At 43.7% G+C, this 20,576-nt stretch overlaps 2 protein-coding genes across 2 annotated transcripts in view; both read right to left on the bottom strand.

Annotated features, from left to right (window-relative positions):
• Positions 1–10,017: 10,017 nt before the first annotated feature.
• Positions 10,018–14,692, bottom strand: C4H19orf12 (chromosome 4 C19orf12 homolog). The gene is made up of 2 exons (XM_063334470.1): positions 14,533–14,692; positions 10,018–11,089 (listed from the first exon to the last, which is right to left on the bottom strand). The coding sequence occupies exons 1-2, from the start codon at positions 14,690–14,692 to the stop codon at positions 10,824–10,826; spliced, it is 426 nt and encodes a 141-aa protein (XP_063190540.1). The 3' UTR covers positions 10,018–10,823.
• Positions 14,576–20,576, bottom strand: part of LOC134515466 (uncharacterized protein F13E9.13, mitochondrial-like) — a 55,192-nt gene continuing 49,191 nt past the window's right edge. The window contains exon 9 of the mRNA XM_063334466.1: positions 14,576–14,709. Coding sequence (XP_063190536.1) covers positions 14,702–14,709 — 8 coding nt within the window. The 3' untranslated portion in view covers positions 14,576–14,701. The remainder of the gene's footprint in view (positions 14,710–20,576) is intronic.

Here is a 20,576-nt window from a genome sequence, read left to right on the forward strand (position 1 = left end):
GCAATAAAGGTACTTGGTTTAATTTTTAAACTGATACTGCAATTTCAAAAATATGAAATACCAGATTGCAGCAGGCAGACCGAGAGAGGTTAGGGTTTCCTACCTCTGCTTAATCACTCGTTAATTATGTGGGAAAGTGTTCAGGGAGGAAAGCTGCACTCCTGAGCGGGATAAGAGGCACAAAGACAGACAGGCAGGTCTTCCCTTATCACAGGAAAACCTTTTGTACAATACAAAGCGTGCCATGCTCTTTTCAGAACACGATTGCTTTGGCAGCACATACGTCATATTTTACTTGCAGTAGCACATATGTTGGCACAACACTGCTGAATTGTGTGCTGCATGTGTTTGGGGTAACATATGAAAGTAGTCCTAATAAACTAGAGCTCACCTACCCCAAAATCATGAGAGACAGCACCTAAGAGGCACCTGTACACAGCGATACTTCCACAGATTTAGTCTCTTGTCAGCCCGTGGTGAGAAACTTCTCGAGGCAGTGGTTGATTCTGGACCGGTGTGTTTAATAGTCCTCCCCGCCATCAATCTGCCTAATCGCTTCTGGAACACATTTTTGTTTTGGCACCCAGAGCATCCTGTGCCAATTAGCTCCGCAATTCCCTGTTCCACTGTGTGAACAAGCACTTCCCTTCACCTCCCCCAGATCAGGGGGTGCACCCTGCCTTCTGTGCCATGGTATTGCTCCTCCTGTTCATCTCTGTACCATTCACAGCCGGGACCAAAGCTCTCCCCTTTAGTGTCTTTTCCAGGCTGAAGAGTTTTAAACTAGCCCATCTCTCTTTTCACAGATGCCCTGCCATACTGTGTTATCCTTCTCTGTACCCTTCCTAGCTCTACAATGCCCTTTTTGGCCCCAAAAGGACTAACCAGAGTGGATGAAGCAGACAACACAGACTATTCAACATGTGGCTGCGACCTGGATTCGTTCAGTGACATAACAACGCTTTCTGCATTCTTCTCGGTTTCCTTCCCCGTCTGTCTTAACCTTCTCGTTGCCTCCTGACCTGCTGCTGAGCACGAAGCTGTATTGTCAGAAACCCGTCCACAGTGACCTCAGGCTCTTTGCTGCGAGAAAATAGGTCACTCGGAGCCCAGCACTGTGACCATATAACCAGGGTTATCTTTCTTCTGGGGGCACTTACCCATACTAACCAATATCTACCCTTCTGCTGACCGCTGGCTCAGGCCGATGATGGCAGCTGATGGCAGGCGCTCGGTGCTGCGGGCTGGTGGCTTCGCTGCCCGGAACGGCTTTGAAACCTTGCAGGTGAAGCAGAGCATCCGCTCTACTCCTTGACATGTCAGCACAGCACACGCAGGCGGTGTGACCTTGTTTTCCTTTGCGACCAGTACACACCAGTAAGTCCAGCACGGTGCCAGCAGCATGGAAACAGGGGCTCTTCAGTTCAGCACAGCAGTGCCCGGGTTTAACTTGGCATCACTGGGGCTGCGTCCTCTGGGCAGGGTGGGGAGGTGGTGGACGGAAACCGAGATGCTGCAAAACACCGGAGCCACTTTGTTAAACACTTGGCATCGTGCTGCTTGGCATGAATGTTCGAGGCTCCCAAAGATGTGCCGGGGCTAACCAGAAGACATGGGGCAGCTTTGAAGCTGCCCCAGTTGTTGGGGTGCAAGCAGTTGGTTAATTGATTTCCTTATTGCTATCTGAAGACACGGTCCAATTTTGGTTTATGGCATAACAATACAGTACAGTTAAATTCCGCAGTAGAAATCCATACCTTTTGTCGCAAGGCTGTGGTGGCAGCTTAATTAGTTAGTATCAGCAGAGCACTTCGAAGACGCAAACCACTACAAGAGTGCTCCTTATTATCCTCATTGCTACTTATCATTAGTGGCACAATGCGAAGGCTAATCTGCGTCCCACACTCACGGGGGATGTGCTGCTGCCATTGTCAGCAGCCCCAGTCCCACGGGGCCGGGCTGGGGACATGAAAGCCCGAAATTAGGATTAGACTCAGTGGCAGCACAGGCTCCTGCAGAGTTAAACTTCTGACGGCAGAAAAGCCTCAAGTATGCGAGCGGCCGCCAGGCGATGGGAGGCTGTTTGCTGTGGTTATGGAACAAATATTTTTATACACAGATTCCTGGAGAGAATGGCTGGGAAAAAGCAAGCAAGCCCCTTTTATGGAAACCAACAAAATCGGATCCAAGAGCCTGCCTCGCCAGCACCCTATTTAGCATTTTATTACTGACTTTGTTCCTGCATAAGAAATTAATAAACTGCAGTTCGGTCAAAAGTGTGCTGCGTGAACTCTAGCTGGCGGACAGGCAGAGAGCAGGCAGCTGACGCCTCCTGATACATCCAGCAAGTCTTCTCCTTTAATGCAGTATTTGCTAAACTGTTTTGCCCTGTCCCTTGCCTTCTTGAGTAATGTGAAGCATTTGCTCTTGCACTCTCCCAAGCCCAGCTGTTCCATCTTTTGTATCCTTTGCTGCTCTAAAGCGGGCAAGTCTTTAGGATTTTGGAAAATCTGGTTATGATGGCTTAAAATTAATCTGGAAGGACAAGGTAGAGAAGTTAGATGCCCCCCTCACTTTGGCCTGAAAGAGTAGGATTGTTAGACCCAGAGAGGTGTGAGTAAACTGCAGAGGGCGGTTAAAGCTCGGGGCTGCCCTGGCCTGCCTTTCTTCTTGCAGAAAGCTTCCATTGCTAGCAAACAGAATTGCCTGCCAGGGAGAGGGCAGAAAGCTCTCCATTGGCACAGTTAGCTGGGCCAGAACAAAGAGTCACGTTGGAAATGCATACAAATAAAAGGAGAATGTGCTTACCTACAATTCTGCACCCAGGAGAGGCCTTACCCACTGGCTCACATGCTTCAGCCGGGGACGTGGATCTCCAGCTCCAGGGGGGTGCTGGTGCCTGGGGAGGTTCAGTCAGGGCCACACATCCCCCTGCCCCGGCTCCGTGATCTCCCTCATCGGGAGCCCTCCTGTCTCTGCAAGTGTTCAGGGGCTGATTCTGACCCGGCTGGGTGATTCTCCAATTAATTTGTAGCAACGTCTCAGCACATGAAGCTGCTCAGGGAGCTGCAGACGGGCAAGGTAAAAATAAGATCTTCAAAGCTTTTGCTTTGTTTGATCCGTTTTGACCCCAAATTACACAGGTTATTAATCATATTCTTATTGACTGATACAGGAATAACAAACCTTTTATGCTGTCTTCAGATTACACGTACAAGAGAATATCCGAGTGCGCTCCACTCCAAAGCAGCATGCCAGAGCGCAGGAAAGATTTAATTTCACCCTAAATCACTCCTGCCCACTGAGGCTGAGCAGGAAATAAGGAATACAAAACATTTGCATCCTGTTAGACACTTCTATGAGGGGTATAATTAGTTAAGGTCAAACACCAGTGTAAATCTTTCATCCCCTCGCAACAAAGCGAGTAGCTGCATCTCACAACCTAGCAGTTTCCTCTTCAACCCTGTTGCTATCAGCCTCTACTAACATTTATTACATTCCCCCTTCTCCGATGCTCATGTCCTGACTGCAGGATCGCAGAGTGGTTAGCTGCATAATAGTGCTATTTCATTTTTGTAACACACCATTTCCTATGGATAGATTGCAGAGTGTTTAACAAAAAAACGTGTTCAAGAACAAGATTGGACTCAAGGTCACCCAGCAAACGAGCAGAAGAGCCAGCGAAGGTGACCCTCGCTACAGGAGGGACATTGAGGTGCTGGAGGGCGTTCAGAGAAGGCAATGAAGCTGGTGAGGGGTCTGGAGCATGCGTCTTGTGAGGAGCGGCTGAGGGAACTGATCTTGTTTAGTCTGGAGAAAAGGAGGCTGAGGGGAGACTTTATCGCTCTCTACAACTGCCTGAAAGGAGGTTGTAGAGAGGTGGGGGTCAGTCTCTTCCCCCAAGTAACAGGCAATAGGACAAGAGGAAACGGCCTCAAGTTGTGCCAGGGGAGGTTTAGATTGGATATTAGGAAAAATGTCTTCACTGAAAGGTTTGTCAAGCATTGGAAGAGGCTGCTCAGGGAAGCGGTTGAGTCACCATGCCTGGAGGTATTTAAAAGACATGTAGATGTGACACTTAGGGACACGGATTAGTGGTAACTTGGCAGTGCTAGGTTAATGGTTAGACTTGATCTTAAAGGTCTCTTCCAACCAAAATGATTCCATGATTCTATGACTTTCTTCCGAGGCCCAGCAAAACGGGCTTCCCACCAAGCCACGTTGCTGTACCTGCTGACAGCTGAAGCGTTGTCTTTGTTGGAAGCTCAGCAGTGACACTAGATGAAACCACACCATTTTGAGGCAATTGCAAAGGTACATATGTTCAAACGCAGCGTCTTTACTGAATGTTGAAAGCCGTAATGTTCACGTTTGCCTAAATCCTTCCCGCTGAACAATCATCCGAAGAAATGAATGCCCTCATTTTTGCAGACTTCAGAATAATTTTATATATTTACCTCTTAGGCTCTTCTGGAATCCATAAATCACACTTAATGAGAAGTATTAGCACACACTTACTGCAATTACGTGATGAATGTTTGATTTCTGGCTTACAGCCTGAAAAATACATAGATTTCTGTGATCTCTAGAAAGGTAAGGATGAAACCTCATGTTTTAATTAGGGGCTAATAGCTTTAGTTCACTCCAATACAAAGGCTTTTGGTTTTTTAAAAGCTTTCCAACCCTGCTGAAAGTCTGCTATTCAATTAGTCTGGAGTTATACATCAGCTGGCCAAGCAATGACAGCCTTTCTAAGAAGGTGGTGCTCTCTCCACAAGAGCTTTAACTCTGGGGGGGAAAAAATGCATTCCTTTTACATCCTCTGGCTGCACTGGTGCTGCAAAACTGCTGGTGGAGACGGAGCTCAGCAGGTCCTACCACTGCAGCAATGCAGGATTAAACCCCTGAGCCTGCCTGTGTTTCATAGTGAGCAACACTGAAGCTGCTGCAACACTGTGAGGAAAAACAGAAAAAAAAATTAATTTCCACGTGAATCTGCGTAGTTTTTAACAGAAGTATTAAGATTGGTATAAATGCTGCATGGCCGGAAATGTGTGTGTGTGAAAGCACCAGAACAACAAGTACGAGAGAGGCCTGCATGGGTAACGCGGGAGGAGGAAGGTGCTGCTGCTGTGGAGCCCTGGAGGCCCCACGCTGGTGAGACCACAGCACAGGCAGCTCCTCAACAGGAGATCCTGCGCTGAGCAGGACAGTGGCGGAAGCTGCAGCAAATCACATATGCCAGTCCTCCTTCTGGTAGGCCAACGGGCTAACAGGAAGACAGTAGCAATAGGATATAGAAGATAGCCTAAAGGATGTAACGGATTTGTTCAAAAACTTAGTTCATCATTGACAATCAAGAAGAATCCCAGAGATGAAGCGTGGATTTGAATCTTCCTCCACGTTGTGCACAAGCGATCCTGGTGAGACCATCTGAGCAGGTATGCCATGAGAGCATGGCTGTGAAAATCAATTTGCTTAATGACTTTGAATAATACAATTCCCTTCCCCTTCCATAAGATACTTCAGTGAGTTTTGTAACACTAATTTCCTATAAACCAGCTGAAAGTAAGAAAAAGCATGCTAACCGCTGTCAGGTTGCAATCACCAAAGAGGTGTCACCTGAAAGAAATATGGACATGCTGGGTCTCAGTAGCTTTATGCTGTGTGTGCTAAACAGAATTTGACCTCTAAAGAGGCGCTATCCTGGCCCACCACAGTCCTTTGCAGCACAAGCTTTCTCCCTAAAGAAGAGGTGAGTGTTGCAAGTGACTGCAGCCATTCCAGCCCAGCCATGACCCACGCACTGGAAAACGTATGGCAGAAGTTATAAATGGTGAACTATAAGAGGAGAAAGCAGTTCTGCCAGGGCACTGTGGCCTGTAATCAGGCTACAGTACAACACACCACTGGATGTGGTGCTGGAATCATCTCAAACTATATGGTGAAAAATCAAATAATAACAAAAGGCTGATAGTATCGCACCCCCGTGTTTCCGTCAGCCAGCAGTCATCTCCTCGCACAGCCCTCCATCATAGCTGGGCGTCATCGTCGCCACCTCGCACAAGAGCGGATGAATGGGGACGCTGGGTGACCGCCCCAAGTCATCCAGCAAACTATTGCTGCAGGAGATCAATGGGCTTCCTTAAACGAACTGCCCTTCATCGGGCAGCAAAGCCCCCCTGCAAAGCCCCCCTGCTCTTCAGGGCAGCAGCCTCGGGGAACCCCAGCCCTGCCTTCCCCTGGCAGGCAGGGACCCCTCCACCGGCGGCTGCACAGCACCCCCTCCTGCTGGCTGCCGCCTTCGAGAGATGGAGACTGTCTCCTTCGGGATGTTCTTCCCCAGCAAAGCCCTCCGTCGGGGCGGGTGTGCAGCCCTGGAAGGAGAGGGGCTGTCCTTAGAAAAACTGCCCATGTAATGCTAATCCGTGTCACTTTTCATACTGCAGTAAGAGGTGAAGGCTGATGTGACACAGACGATGTAAATGGGCTGAGCCCAGAGCCATCAGACCCTCCTTCGTGGTGGCACGTACTTTCTCTGCAGAACCTCAGCTCCGAGGTTCAAAGCAGCTCTCTGCCAGACCACCTTCTGGGCAGGGTACTGCTGCTGGCGAGGGTCTCGCTGCCCGCTGTAAACTCCGCGTTAGTTAATGGGATCTCAGGACTGTTCTGCTTTCACAGTTCTTTGTGCACTGACCACATCAGTGGGTCAGTACAGGGAACCCTCTTCCACACCAAAAGGATCTCACCAAAACCCCGTAAAACCTCCAGCGAATGAGAACTATAGCAACTAATTAAGCAGCATCACAGGCACTGTGGTGTGCCACCACGGTGCACCACTCTAGCACCCTGTTCCCCACCCTCAATTCAAGGCCTCTCTCGCAGTTCCCATGCTCTTCCAGAGGACCAAGCCTGGGAGCCTCCGTGTTTCCATTGGGAATGGGACCTTTAGGAAGTCTGCGCTGTGACAGTGACTAGCAGAAGACAGAATTTTCACAGCCAAATACTCCTTGGTCCTGCAGCAAGCAACAGTTACACACGGGCCAGTCATACACAAGAGGGGAGCACCACTCCAAAGGCTGCGCAGACCAGGTAGAGCTGCTGCAGGGACAGACTTGAAGGTGATAAAACTGAACAAAACACAACCCTCTGAGAAACAAGCAATTACTCTTTACTGGCTTGCCAACTCAACTGTGGTCAATCAGCCTTTGCAAACTGGCTGCTGCTCAGCTCACAAAATCCACTTGTCCTTCAGTAATCATGAGGGTGAAACCGCCCTCCTCTGCCTGATTGTGTATTTTCTCCCTATAATTAAATGTGACATGCAGCTGCAGTAAATATTTGTGCAGTCGTAGCTCACATATGATAATCACCAAAAAAAACCAACTTCAGCAGGGAACGTATCTGAATTCTAGTCTAGTCTGTAACTGGGCTGATATTTGTAATCTAATACGAATTCATTAAAGCAAGGAATTTAACAGAGTAAGAGAAAAAAAAAAAAGACATTAACCCTACTTTTCATGGAAAAAGATAACTGTGTTATCCATATACTGAGGCAGCCTTGATAGGCTGAATTTAAGAAATAATCTAATTGCCACTAGATGGCACATCTCAATTACTAATCTATGTTTGAATTCAGGATTTTAAATTTTTTTTTAAAAAAAGATATTCCCTCCCTTTGCTAACATAATACTTTATAATCATGCTTGCTTTCTACTTTGAAATCAGACAGCTTTAAAAAAAAATAGGGAAAAAAAAGGAATTTTTAACTAAAAATACACCATCTGCCAGTGAAAACCTAGCTTGATTCTGCCACATCTACAGCGAAACCAGGTTAATAACCAGCATCACAGATGGTTTCTTTATATAAATATGTACATCTCCCCATAGTGACTCTTTCAGCTGCCTCCCGAAACTGCTGGCACTGCGTTACCTCGTTTCCTAGGCAATAGCTGAGCCTTACACCCAGCCTGGGTGTTACGCGGCTGGAATGGATTTCAGAAGATGCCATCTCCTGCCTGTGGCCGTTTCCAATGCCAACAAGGGACGCAGAGCGGTGGACAGCCATGCCTCTACCCAAGAACAGCGACAGATGGATACAAATACATTCTCGTGCAGCTGGTCTTTTCCTCAGATGATCAAATCGGCCGAAGAGTTCTTTTAACTTGCCCAAATCCACACATACGGCTACATGCCGAATATCATGGTGACCTCGATACGACAGCACAGGGCTATACTCAGAGCAATAAAGGTAGAATTGGATCTTTCTGCAGCATTCAACACTATGAATTGTCATAAACTACTAAAATACAAAAAAACAAACAACGAACCCATGCTCATTCACCCTCAAATTATGTATCAGGGTCTCCGCAATCAGAAGTGGTTATTTCCTAATTTTCGTATGTCCAAACTCACTTCAGATGCACACTTGAGCTGGATTCTGTTCTTCTTCTATTCCCAGCAGTGAAATGTGGTTCAGACCAAACTGCAAACCTATTGCTACCACTTTGACAACAGGTACTTGCCACCTTCCAAGTAGTTCAACAAGTATCAAACCTGTTAAATAACGATACAGAGAACAAACAGAATTCGATTCATTTCTTCCTGGTTTTACTTCAGTCATCTGAAAACCTATGGAAGTTAAATTTATTATAATGACTAAGAGCATGCTACTCCGAGGCACAGAGTATAAAGCCTCTCGGGAGCTCAGCAGCAGTGGGGTTTAACGGAAGCTAGACTGGTCCATACAGAACTCCGAACTACTAAAAACCAATTTCTGTTGGTATCCATATGACACATGTATCCCTTGTACCCCAGTGAAAGCTAAAAAAGATTGTAGTTCTAACAGGTTTATCATGTCTAAGGGTATACTAGAAAGCATTTGAAAGAATACCCCAAGAAATAGAGTAACAGGGAGAGCACAGGATGGGATTCACATAATCTAAGCTCCGTTCATGTCTATTACACTGATACAAGTGATAAAAATCAATTCACTACCTACATTTGGGCCCAAATTTATGAATACCTGTAAAATGGGAGTCATGATACTGATGTCTGAAACCACTCTGAAACTTGTAATGATCTGTTTAAATACTGGATACTATGATAAATTAACTGAAACCATCATCTTTAATATGGCCTGCTTTACAATCAGATGTCAACTTCTTTCATGGCTGGGTTTGAACTGCTGATTGTAAGATGGCAGGCTCAATCCTACTGTATCATTCAATCATCTGCTGCTGTTTGCAGTGTGTTATTCTGGAAAGAGTTAATTTAATGTGTGAAATAACCAGAAAATTGCAAATAAAAGTAACTGCATTCATAAAAATAGTACTTTAAAATGGATATACACAGTAGGTAAAATCTTAAAAAGCCAGTTTCAGTGTGTGCAATCTGTCAACGAAACTGAAAAAACACTGATTTCAGGCTTGGCATTATGAAACTCTGACAGGGTAAGAAGTGCTCACTTACCATTCACTTCCATCTGTCCTTCACATCACTGAAAAAGTGGTTTTATATGATGAGAAGAACAATCACTGCCCTGCACTCGAGGCAGGAAAGTACACTGAATTTATTAATGGCAAAGGGTACCTGCAGAAGTAAATTAATCAAATGTATACAATAGCAACTTCTGAGTTTAAAGCTTCACCATTTAAAACTCAACTTCTACAAACCTCACCACACGCAGAGATCTATCTTTATTTTCGGGGAAAAATGAAATTACCTGAGCAGTTTCACTTGGTTTTACGCGTAAAAGGCGGCACACCTGCACATTTTTCTACTTACGAACTTGTCTTACAAGTGCCTTGAAACAAATGGTGAACAACTGGCTGGGACATTCAGCAGGATTGCATTTGGAGCTTACAGCGGTAACTGCAGCCGACATGTCACCCCACCCCAACCCCCCGCCACCGCGCTGCCAACTGCTGGCTGTCCAGTACAAGGCTGGCTTCTTCCTCAAATTTCAGGACCCAGTTCTTAAAGAGTTCATTTACTTTAAAGCAAAACACAGGCTGCTGTGATGCTTCTTATGAATATTTTAATGCAAACAGAGGACCAGCTGTTCAGATTCAGTCAAGAAACCAATGCTGAAACAACCCTAATCCTGGGGATAGTACAAAAATGGCAGATCCATCTCCGATATTTTTTTTCAAGTGTATTCTTGCCATGCCTTCCCTTTCTAGGAACTACTAATTGTGCATGGTTTGTTTACCTGTTCCTTTAAATCTTGTTTAGGCATTGGCTTCACTTCTTACAGAAGGGAATAAATAACTCAAGAATTACAATAAAAATGCAACAAAGAATAAAGTAAGGATTGAGATATTTGAGTTCACAGTAGCGTGATATACCTTCCTATAACTTTCCTTCACAGAACTGAAACACAAAGTAGGTAAAATTCTTCGAAGTGCCCTAGCTACTTTGGCACCTATGTGTCATTCACAGATAAATTTAAAGCACTTACACAAACAGGATTAAATCTCCTAAATAAAACACAATGACTTTAAAAATTTTAACTAGTGATACATTAGCGTAAGAGAACCATAATTCCCTTCAGAGACTTTGAATCCAGTCCTAGTGCAGAGTAATTCAAAATTACATAGCAAGCCAGTGTCAGGATAATGCAGTAATCTAATACTACCCTTACAAAAAAAACCAAACCCAAACAAACCAAAAAACAACAAACACCAAAACCCAACCCCAAAACAATACTTAGATCTGCCTATATTCATAATTAGTACCCATAACTACTAATTGCTATGTTGAAGAATGACAATTGTCAGAGTAAAATTCATTACACTGTAAAAAGCCCGCTCTGGGAAGGTTTATTCTCCATACTGTATCTCCGCTCTTAGCTCTTTGGTGAGGTAATTTATCAGCACTGCTGTCAATTTCTGCTGGAGACTAGCGTTTCCCATTACAAGAGCAGTCAGTTGAGCAATATCAGTCCAGTCTAAGTTCCTGAGAATACCAACGGCTTCATCACAGAGTTTCTGCTGCTCAGCAGGAGGCAATTCCAATAAAATCTGAGGGACCGGCCTGAACTGTCCACTAGTCATCCAGGCACCAAGCAATCCACCAAATGCTCCTCCTAGAAGAGAGAGAGAGATGTTACTCTTTGCCAGTCAATGTTAAAATCTGAAATTCTACCCACAGCCTTCATCAACGATGTTCCCACCTTAATTAGAAATCAATGCAGAGTTGCGGATGTGTCTACTTTAACCAGGTTTATACACAATGTTCAAAGCACCAAGAAGGACTTTCAAAGCTTTTTATGTCCACAGCAATCACAAAGGAACTCTTTACAAAACCAAAGCTAATAGCTTCAAGCTAGAAATCAGAAACAAAACAACACTCCTTACGGCATTGGTCTCTTTACAATAAGCTCTACCACTAAATAAAACCACATCCAAGGAAAACATCTGACCAACAATTGCCTTATCAATCAGAACCGCCAACACATAACCTCTTACTAGAGATTCCCAGGACCATCCAAGCTTTCTGCTTCTGAAGTCCACCCCTGAGAAGGTGCTCACAGAGACCAAACCCATCAGCTTTGTGGGGTTACAGACATTCACACTTTCATCTACCAAATCAACACCTCACCCGCACCGCCCATCCCAGCTGGCCAAGAAATGCTCCTGGTAAGTAGAGTGGTTCCAGATCATCAAGATAACAGCAGAGGGATCCTCTACAGCTGACAATTGTGGCTGCTGCTGAGAAACCAGCATTACACTCCTACATATTTCTTCTCTTTCAAAGAGTTACTGTGGTAGTAACATTGATATTAATTAGAAAAATGAAATGTAACATGTAATTGAAGCAACCAAGGGAACCTGCCGCTGCTGCTGAAAAGTCCTCTATACGGCCCCAAACCTATTTGATAATTTATACAGAAATATTAACTAGACATGGTTTATCTAAGTTTAGATTGAGGAACTAACTACTAGACAATGTAGCTTTGTTGATAAGCAGGATACTCCTGTCAAGAGAGTGATGAACTGTAGGCCTCATCAGCAAACCGAGAAAACCACCTGGAGTTGCCAAGATTAGAGGAGAAGTTGGTAAAAGGTAATTCCATCAGGTGGAGATTGCGACCACCGACTCATTGACCACCTATCCAAATGAGAACAATGGAAGAAGATGATAGTCTGCATACTAATTTACATAGGAAGTGAAGAAATCTTGACCGATCATTAAAGAGAATAACAATGAATATGTATTAATTGTTAGAATACGTAATAATCAGTGTATAAAAAGGGGAATTTTTGAAACTAAGGTGTGCTCCCATTTCTATGCATTAATGGAATAAACTTGGAAATACCTCTCCTCTGTATGTTACTGGCTTGCACACTGGGTAAAGAACCCAGATTTGGGACAACATTACCAGTTTAATTTGCAACTGTCCTGGTTTGAGCAAACACAGTGCTCTCCGACAGGAATTCACACAACTGACAGGGCTGCCCAGAGACAGCCTCCACCATCCTGGTGGAAGGAAGAACCCTCACAATGGAGGGGCATCAGAACCGACTCTGCCTCCAAAATTCCCACCCCAGTGATTGCTCCTAAAAAGTCATTTAAGCACTCACAGGAATATAGTTTTTCATTAGACAAAAATTCTGTAATTTGCAGCTTTTACTCAGTTGACAATTCTTCCCATGATACCACAGAAATACTTGAAAGCCTAGGATGGCTGAATTCATCTTCAAGGAACTTTTATGAGAACATCAATATCTGATTTAGGGGCACTTAATGCAAAAGCCGCTACAAGTATTGATATCTAAGCTCCTTGTCTATTGAGACAAGATTTGTTACACGATCACACTTTTTCCCCCCAGGCAACACAGTCACAATCCATTCTTCTCAGAGCAAGCAGTCCTTGGAAAGCATGATATGCTGCAAGTTTCTCCAGTGACCGCTGCAGATGGAAGGTGACTTATCCTCTCATTCTTGGTGCAAGGAGCAACAAGGACAATCTCTGCTCCCCAGTCCCACATCTATCCAGGCTGTTCGTCTAAGTGCACTTGATTGCAAATGTCCCTGTAACTGTCCTAAAACCCACTAAAGACCCAGGGTCATTTACCTTTGCAATTTTAGAAGTTAAATGAGGGTCTTCTGATTTAGTTGCACTGTAACTGGGACATGGTTTATGGTATACTTATTATTCTTATTATATATATTTATTATTATACACTTTTGGTAAACAGTAATCAGCATACTTGCTCCAGTGCCTTCATCAGTGGCTGAAGAACACCGAGCTTGACTGGGAGACATTATGAAAGCTTAAGCAAACACTTGAACAAAATGAGAAAACACATCCGAGAATAATTTTCAGTGCTTCTCATCATCTCACTCACGAATGAGGCCACTTTCATTTTTACTTTTACTTCTGATTTACAGCTTACAAATTTCTTAGAAAAGCTTAATTTGATTTCTTCGCTCCTGATAACTTCAGTCATATGTTTGTCAAAATATAATTTTGGCTATTAATTAAGCTCTGTACTTGTAACAGGAGTAAATACACAGCTTCATTTTGCATTTTCTGTTATCACTCCTCATGTATTATTTGCTTAGTTTTTGTAACTCAGCCTTGCTAACCCTCACGCAGGCATACTGCAATTCACTCCAATACCAATAAGCCTGTGAAATTGCTGGAACTGCTCGCAGGAGTAAGGAGCATTCAAGGACCAAGGCCCACATGACTTCAATGACAAGGCAGCTTTCAAACTGGACAAAAGATACAGAGAGACAACTCTGTACTATTTGACTCTGGCCTTCCTGTAATTTTCCATACAAGGACAAAAAGGAAAGTGACAGGGAATAAAAAATTCCAGAGGAAAAAAGAAAGTTCATCAAGAAGTGGACAGCAGGTACTTTTACAATACCGAAACAAACATAATTTTTAATAAGATCATTAGGAAGATGATCCTGTCCCGTGCTGAGAATACCTATTCACCCTTGCTTTACATCCCAATTTCCTTTCCTTCGTGCCACCAGGTACCAATATCCCCCCCGACTGCCACCATCTCCTCTTGTGCTCCTTTGCCCCTGCCTCACCCCTCTACTCTTCATTCCCCATGGCAGTGCTGGAGTAGAGCCCGCACTAACGAGCTCAAAGCCTGTTAGTTTGCTCTCTGTTTCATCCCTTCACCTCGGACACTGGTGTCCCTCAGCAGATGGGAACCAGGGCTCTACCCACCAAAAGCAAGAGGTTTGTTAACAGTTTGTTCAAAGGGTTTCAAAGGCACTGCTATCTCAACCTCAGACCTCTGGATGGCTTCCTGTTTGCCACACAGGAGTCAAAGCAGCAAGGTCACCACCACCCTAGAAGGAAACACTGACACATGCCTTCCTGATGCACACCTCGTTTCTAAAAAGCCGACATATAAAATGGCATCTTGTTAAAGCCCAGTTACATGAAATCTCAGCGCTGCACGCCCCTTTCCTTCAACCCATGTTTACTACACAGACTTCATAGCTTCTTCACTCAAGGAGTTAACGACATTTCTTGTTCCTAAAGCAAAACACACTTACCTACAGCAATTCCAGGTGGACCTCCTACCAGACCCCCAAGAAATGCTGTTGCACCCGCCAGCAGTGCTCCTCGACCAGAGTGTTTCACAGCAGCTTTCATCCCCTTCTCCTGAGAGAGGTGGCAGAACAGTTGCATCACATCATCAACATGGATGGGCATCTTGGCGAGTTAAAATCCTAGAAAAGACGTTTTAAGTTATCTTTTGATTGCTGCAACAGGGATTAAATCTTGCTGCTAAATGAATTGTAGGAAAAAACAGTTCAGGAGACTGTGAGACTAAAAGGACAGAGGCATGGTCAATACAGCAAAAGAAAAATTTGCTTTCTCTTTCATTCATGGGAAAAACAAACCTATTAGAAAACAGCTAAAGGTTACTGAAACTGCAAATGAAACCACAGAGTAGACCAGAAAAATCTGGTTTTATTACAAATTCAGACGACCAAACAAGGACAAGTACCATCAACGAAAGACTTAAGACTAATTCTACAGTACATTGCCTTTGCTTCGAGCAATTTCCACAGGTGTCCAGCATCACGCACAGCTCCGAGAAAAAGACAAAGCAGAGCCTCACTCTACTGTAAACAGCAGATTATAATTTGACAAATCCGCCAGACATCTTTCTCCTTGTCCTAATTCTTGCCACAAATCAGTTGTTTCTTTTCACCTATCAGTTCTTCTCCCCATTTTGTTACACACTTAAACACTTCTGCGCTGATTTCTGAAGGCGTGAGGCTGGCTATAGCAAGCAATAAGAGCCTGAGGAAGGGAACAGATTTCAGAAGGAGTAGGAGGAGAGACCTGGGACTGGGAATAAATGGGGAGGTCTGGAGACAGGGCATCAGAAATGCAGGGTTATATGTGTAGGGTGGTCGGGACTCAGAGCAGACATGCAAGATGACTCTCCTGCGTACCGGGAGGCAGCGAGATGGGACCTCAGCTCCTTCACACGCAGTGCTAAGTGTCCAGCATGGGGCAGATACCTGGCCCTGAGAATGATCCCTCTGAGACCAAAGCTTTTCCCCCTCCTTCACTTTCTGCAGCTGCCTATATAAGCCCACTCATTTCCGTAGAGGCCCCCAGAGAGCGTGGCTACCCATCGCTGCTGCCACAGCCACTGCTAACAAAAAGGGCAGCAGGATGTGCCCAGGTGAGGGTTCGCGAAGCCACCCTATTGCACTCAACGCAACCCCAAGAAAAGGCACACGAACAAGACCTAGTTTGAAAAAAAAATACTAATACAGGGCACTTTTTTGGAATTCCTGCATATTACATGTTCTTTTGCCCAGGCTGCTTGCCTTGTCACAGCAGGTAAATCAGGAGGCACAACAAGCAAACACGTGCCTCAGAGTTGCAGGTGCCAGTGACTATAGTGAGCATGGAAAGAGGCCGCACGAAAAGACAGTAGAGCTTCTCTGCTTTAAAAAAGCAAAGGTTCTACCTTCAGAAAAACATTTTACCCCTTATTTTGTACCTAACGTTGGCTTGCTGTTAAGCCAGTCACTCGAATCAAACTTTTTAGAAACGGTTACCACACTCTTAACTTTTCCAGGCACCCATCCTGCAATCTCAAGAGAGGTATTTGCCAAAATCCTGACCCCTCAAAATAACAACTGAATTCAAACGCAGCTCTGCTTGAGTGCAGTGTTACACAATGGCAAGCACCGAAAAGCCCTTCTTTGTCTTTCAGTTTGGCAAAGTAACTTTGACTTTAACGACTACTTTAATGACAGAAGAACAGACAGAGATACTAAAAATAACCTCATCTCATGTTGCAAAAATAGGTTCAATACTAATGAAAGATACTAATTCAGATCAATGAGATCAGAGGAAAACCCATGAAGTGAAATTAAGAAACTCCATCCCCGTAGCAGAGTTGGAAGAGCGTTCAGTAAATAAGGCCTGAGGATTTAGCACTGAACAGTAAGAAAAAGCTTATTCATTAAGCAAATACCTTCCATTCAGCACAGTAATTGAGGAAAGGGCTCACAGGGGAGAAAAACTCGTATTCAATATGGTTAAAAATATAATCACATATACACAGAATGAAGATTTATTGTTGTACCTGTAACTCTAGCACTATCAAACAGATGAATGTTTGGTTTTCCAGCCTCTAGAACACTTTTTATTCCAGCCAACTTGTGTTCAAGTCTTTCTTGAACAGATCTCCTCATTGCAAAGTGAAAGTGGAGCGATATCACACAATTTTTCATATTAAAAATTAACTACTGTGAAAGCGAAAGCTTTCTTTTGCACTAAAATGGCTGACTCCAAATCAGCCGTGTCACTGCAGTATCCAAGCACTGCTGACACTAAACAAAAATTTGGATTGTGGGAAGGCACCACACATGCTCCATAGCTGCAGAGAGTCACAGTAGAAAATTCAGCAGAGTTGCATTTCTCTCACTACTTCATTCATCTTCATGCCAGTCTAAGGAAAACATCAAAGCTCTTCGCTTTACCACTGTTGCTTTTGGGTTTTTGGCAGGCTTATGACACCACAGCATATCAGAATGCCAGTGCATGCCGGTTAGTGACAGCAGAGTAACACGCTCTGCTTCCAGAGTTATATATTATCTCATTCAATATGATTCAAGCTCAAAGTAATAAACAAATGGCTGCTCTGCTCATCCTAGAGCAGTAGGGAAAAAAACCAAAACCTTAAATATACAACTGGTAGAGCTCACACTGCCAAGCCTGGTAATGTTGGAAAATGAGAAGATTAAGTATTTGTTTTTACTTTCTTAACAAAAGGTGAGCAGATTGCCATTCAGAGGAACATTCACACCAGCACAGAGAAGCCCTAAGCACTGCAGAATTGACTTCTTCCCCTCAGTGCGAAAGGAACTGATTCCTGCTTGTCCTACACCTCCTTAGCACAACCTCAGACTAACCCAACTGCCTGAGCACTGAAATGAATTCGCTGCTTCTCTTTGGGCTAAATCCAGAGAACACCTCATGCAAAGCGCTTCAGTATGGAGGTTCTGCATCACAAATGGAACTATGCAAGTTGGAGACGACAACACCACAGCTCTTGCTGAGAGTATCATCTGCTTTCCCCCAATCAAACCGATTGACTTCCACAATTTCCTAAACCAATCTAATTGTAATATACATGAAATCATGTTTTGTGAGCAAAGAAACCTGAAGCTGATGCACCAGGTTCCTGCAGCGTGTAGAAGCTGGCTGAGCACGGAAAGGCACTGGCGTTACTCCATCCGCCACGTTGCCAATACTTAGGAAGTTTCCTTACGGTGACATGGCATCTCAGGCAGTGCAAAGGTGATCTGCCACTCTGACGTTTCTCTCAATCAATAAAAAACTATTTCATCACTAGATTCAAAGTACAACTGGCTCAATAGGGGGAAAAAAAAAACAAAACACCAGACCATAATGAAAACAGGAATCACACTGCTATCTGGTGGCATGCAAAGTGTGGTGAACACACAAATTCACGATAATGTATTAGCCTTAAGGTAAAGCAGAAACATACTGGAACTCAAGCAAGTGTAAATATTTTTCCATAGTAAACTATTTTACTGCTTTACTCCCCTCACAGCTTCCCCAAAGGGAATTTCCACTTGCAAAATTAAAACTTATTTGGGTTTTTTTGGCTTGATTGAAGAAGAGCATTCTTCACAGCAGAGCTGTTCCTGCTTAATTCCAAATATGAGCATCACTCTCAAAATTCTCAAAGACATTACAAGGAGCACTCATTTTCTCTCAACTCCTAGTAGCATTTCTATGATCTCCTGGTATATTCACTATATTTTAAGTTCTGTAGTGAATTTTAGTGAATACAAACAGCTGATGCAGAGCACATACAAGTTAGGTGTTGGGGTTTTTTTAGACTGTACAGACAGAGCACTAGTGGGAGCCAATAAAAGATAATCATATTACAACACTCACACACAATGAACTAATCCCAGAGACTCCTACATTCAGCACAAAGACACAGATGAGTGGAGCAATGTTGCAGAGGTCTTTTATGAAGTCACACCATTATGAATTTCTTTGAAAATTTCCGGTTCTGATGAAGAATTATGGTGCTCAGTTAGACAATTTAGAGTGAGCATGTATTTTTTTAACCATACACTACAGGCCATGAAAGCTGGATCTTTTAACAATACATGAACAAGTTGCAGCACAGAGACTCCACAAAAGTTTAACCTGCTACTAGGATAAACAGCCATGAAAAAAAAAATAGTAAAAAAAATATCCGCAGACAGCTAGCTTTAGGCTGAGGAAATCAAACAAAGGCTTATAAAGCTCTGCATCTGCAAACCTCTAACACCTGACAGACTGGTACGGTCTGTAAGAAGCCAACTGCAAGAATGCAGAGCACAAAGTTGCGGCTCACATCAACCTAATGATCAGAATCACTGGGCGAGCGGAATGGTAATATAAGCATATTTGAAAATTTCAGCGAAATACAAGGAACAAGAATCCTATCCTAGATTAAAAGGAGCTGTAAGCTTTGTGTGTCAGAGGCAGAACCAGAAGACAGTCAAAAATATTTATAAACTTGGATTGTGTAACTGACAAGTAAACAAACTATGATTTGCTTCTAGCAGCAAATTATTTTCTACAGAACCCACCCAGACATTAAAAAACAGTAGGAATGTAAAATACTGGATGTGCACTAATGGCGGGATAGAAATGTCAATGACATCCATAAAATTGAGCCCAGCTTTCAGAGATGCCGAGTCCTCACAGCTCCTACTGATTTCTCATGGCACTGAGAATATTCAGCATTTAAAGAAAAAAACCACCAAGAGTCTGGGAAAATGAAATCGCTGAGAAACCAAGTTTTGTTTTATAACAGTCCTTCCTTTTTTATTTTACCACCACAGTTCAGTGGCAGGGTTCCTCTTCTCTTTGTGGTCTCCCCAAACACTCATCTGAGATGCTAGACTCTGTACTTCTGACTAAATTAGATGATGCTCTCTCTTTCACCCCAGGGACTGGGGAGCAAAGTGAGCAATGATCCTGCTCTACCTATCCAAAGAGAACGATAACATCATGTGTTTGTATCTCATCTTTAAGCCTACAACCAACGGATTTTACTAAAAAGTACATTTCTTAAGAAGAAAAATGCCACAGAAAGAACTAAAATAACAAAAGGATCACATCATACCCAACTCACTGAAAGTCCTATTAATTCAAACAACCAAAGAGGGTCCCCAGATTAACCTATGGCGTGAACCTCATTTCAGTTCCTTCCCGTTTAACATTCCCATCTCATTACCCGACTTCCCCCTTCACAGAATGATGACTTTAGATGGGCAAAAGCCCTTTTATTCCCTGGGCTCACTGTCTCACTTACGGAAAAATTAACACCCTCCCAAATGTCCACGCAGGAGATATTCTAACCAGTACACAGCCTGGACCACTGCTGAGCTCTCCTCACTGCTCCTTACACCCTCCTATTGAGTTAACGGAGTACAATAAACATCTCTACAATATGCACATGCATAGAACAAAAATCACCTACAGGACAAATTCTAAACCTACCAAGCAATGAAGACATAGGTCTAAGTCCTCTTACCAGGAGTTAACTTTATCTTCGTGGACACCATACGGTGATAAGCAAGAATGTGAGGTGAGATCTGTATAGAACTTCAAACTGAAACTTCAAGACAACAGCAAATATTTATGCAAGCAGAGATGCCCAGGAGATAGCCCAGGACTATACAGATAGCAACAGCTCTATCTGTATTGTGACTTTTTTTAATAAATATGAGATCAGCATTAGAACAAAACCAAATGCAAAGTACTTCGCAACTGAGACAGAGTAAAGAACACAGCTTCACAAAAAACAGCGGGCACAAAGATCTGACTTGATGATTAAACTGGCCAGAAGTCCATTAACTATTACAATAATGGCTGTGGATGGGCAGGGGAACAAGATATTCCTGTCTGCAAGAGAGGACTGTCTCATCACTGGTCCATACTCATACTGTTGGCTTGAGTAGCATTTGTGCTCCTAAATCATCACTTTCTGAAAATCCTACCTTTAGAGCGCACTGTACTATTTAAAATCTGC

This window comes from Chroicocephalus ridibundus, chromosome 4, assembly GCF_963924245.1.
Source record: "Chroicocephalus ridibundus chromosome 4, bChrRid1.1, whole genome shotgun sequence".
NCBI lineage: Eukaryota > Metazoa > Chordata > Aves > Charadriiformes > Laridae > Chroicocephalus > Chroicocephalus ridibundus.

Bases quoted from the DNA above. Each gene is read 5' to 3' on its own strand.
- C4H19orf12 (XM_063334470.1), bottom strand. From the start codon at position 14,692: ATGCCCATCCATGTTGATGATGTGATGCAACTGTTCTGCCACCTCTCT. The intron at 11,090-14,532 runs GTAAGTGTGTTT...TCTCTCTTCTAG, and splicing joins TCCACCTGGAATTGCTGTAG to GAGGAGCATTTGGTGGATTG.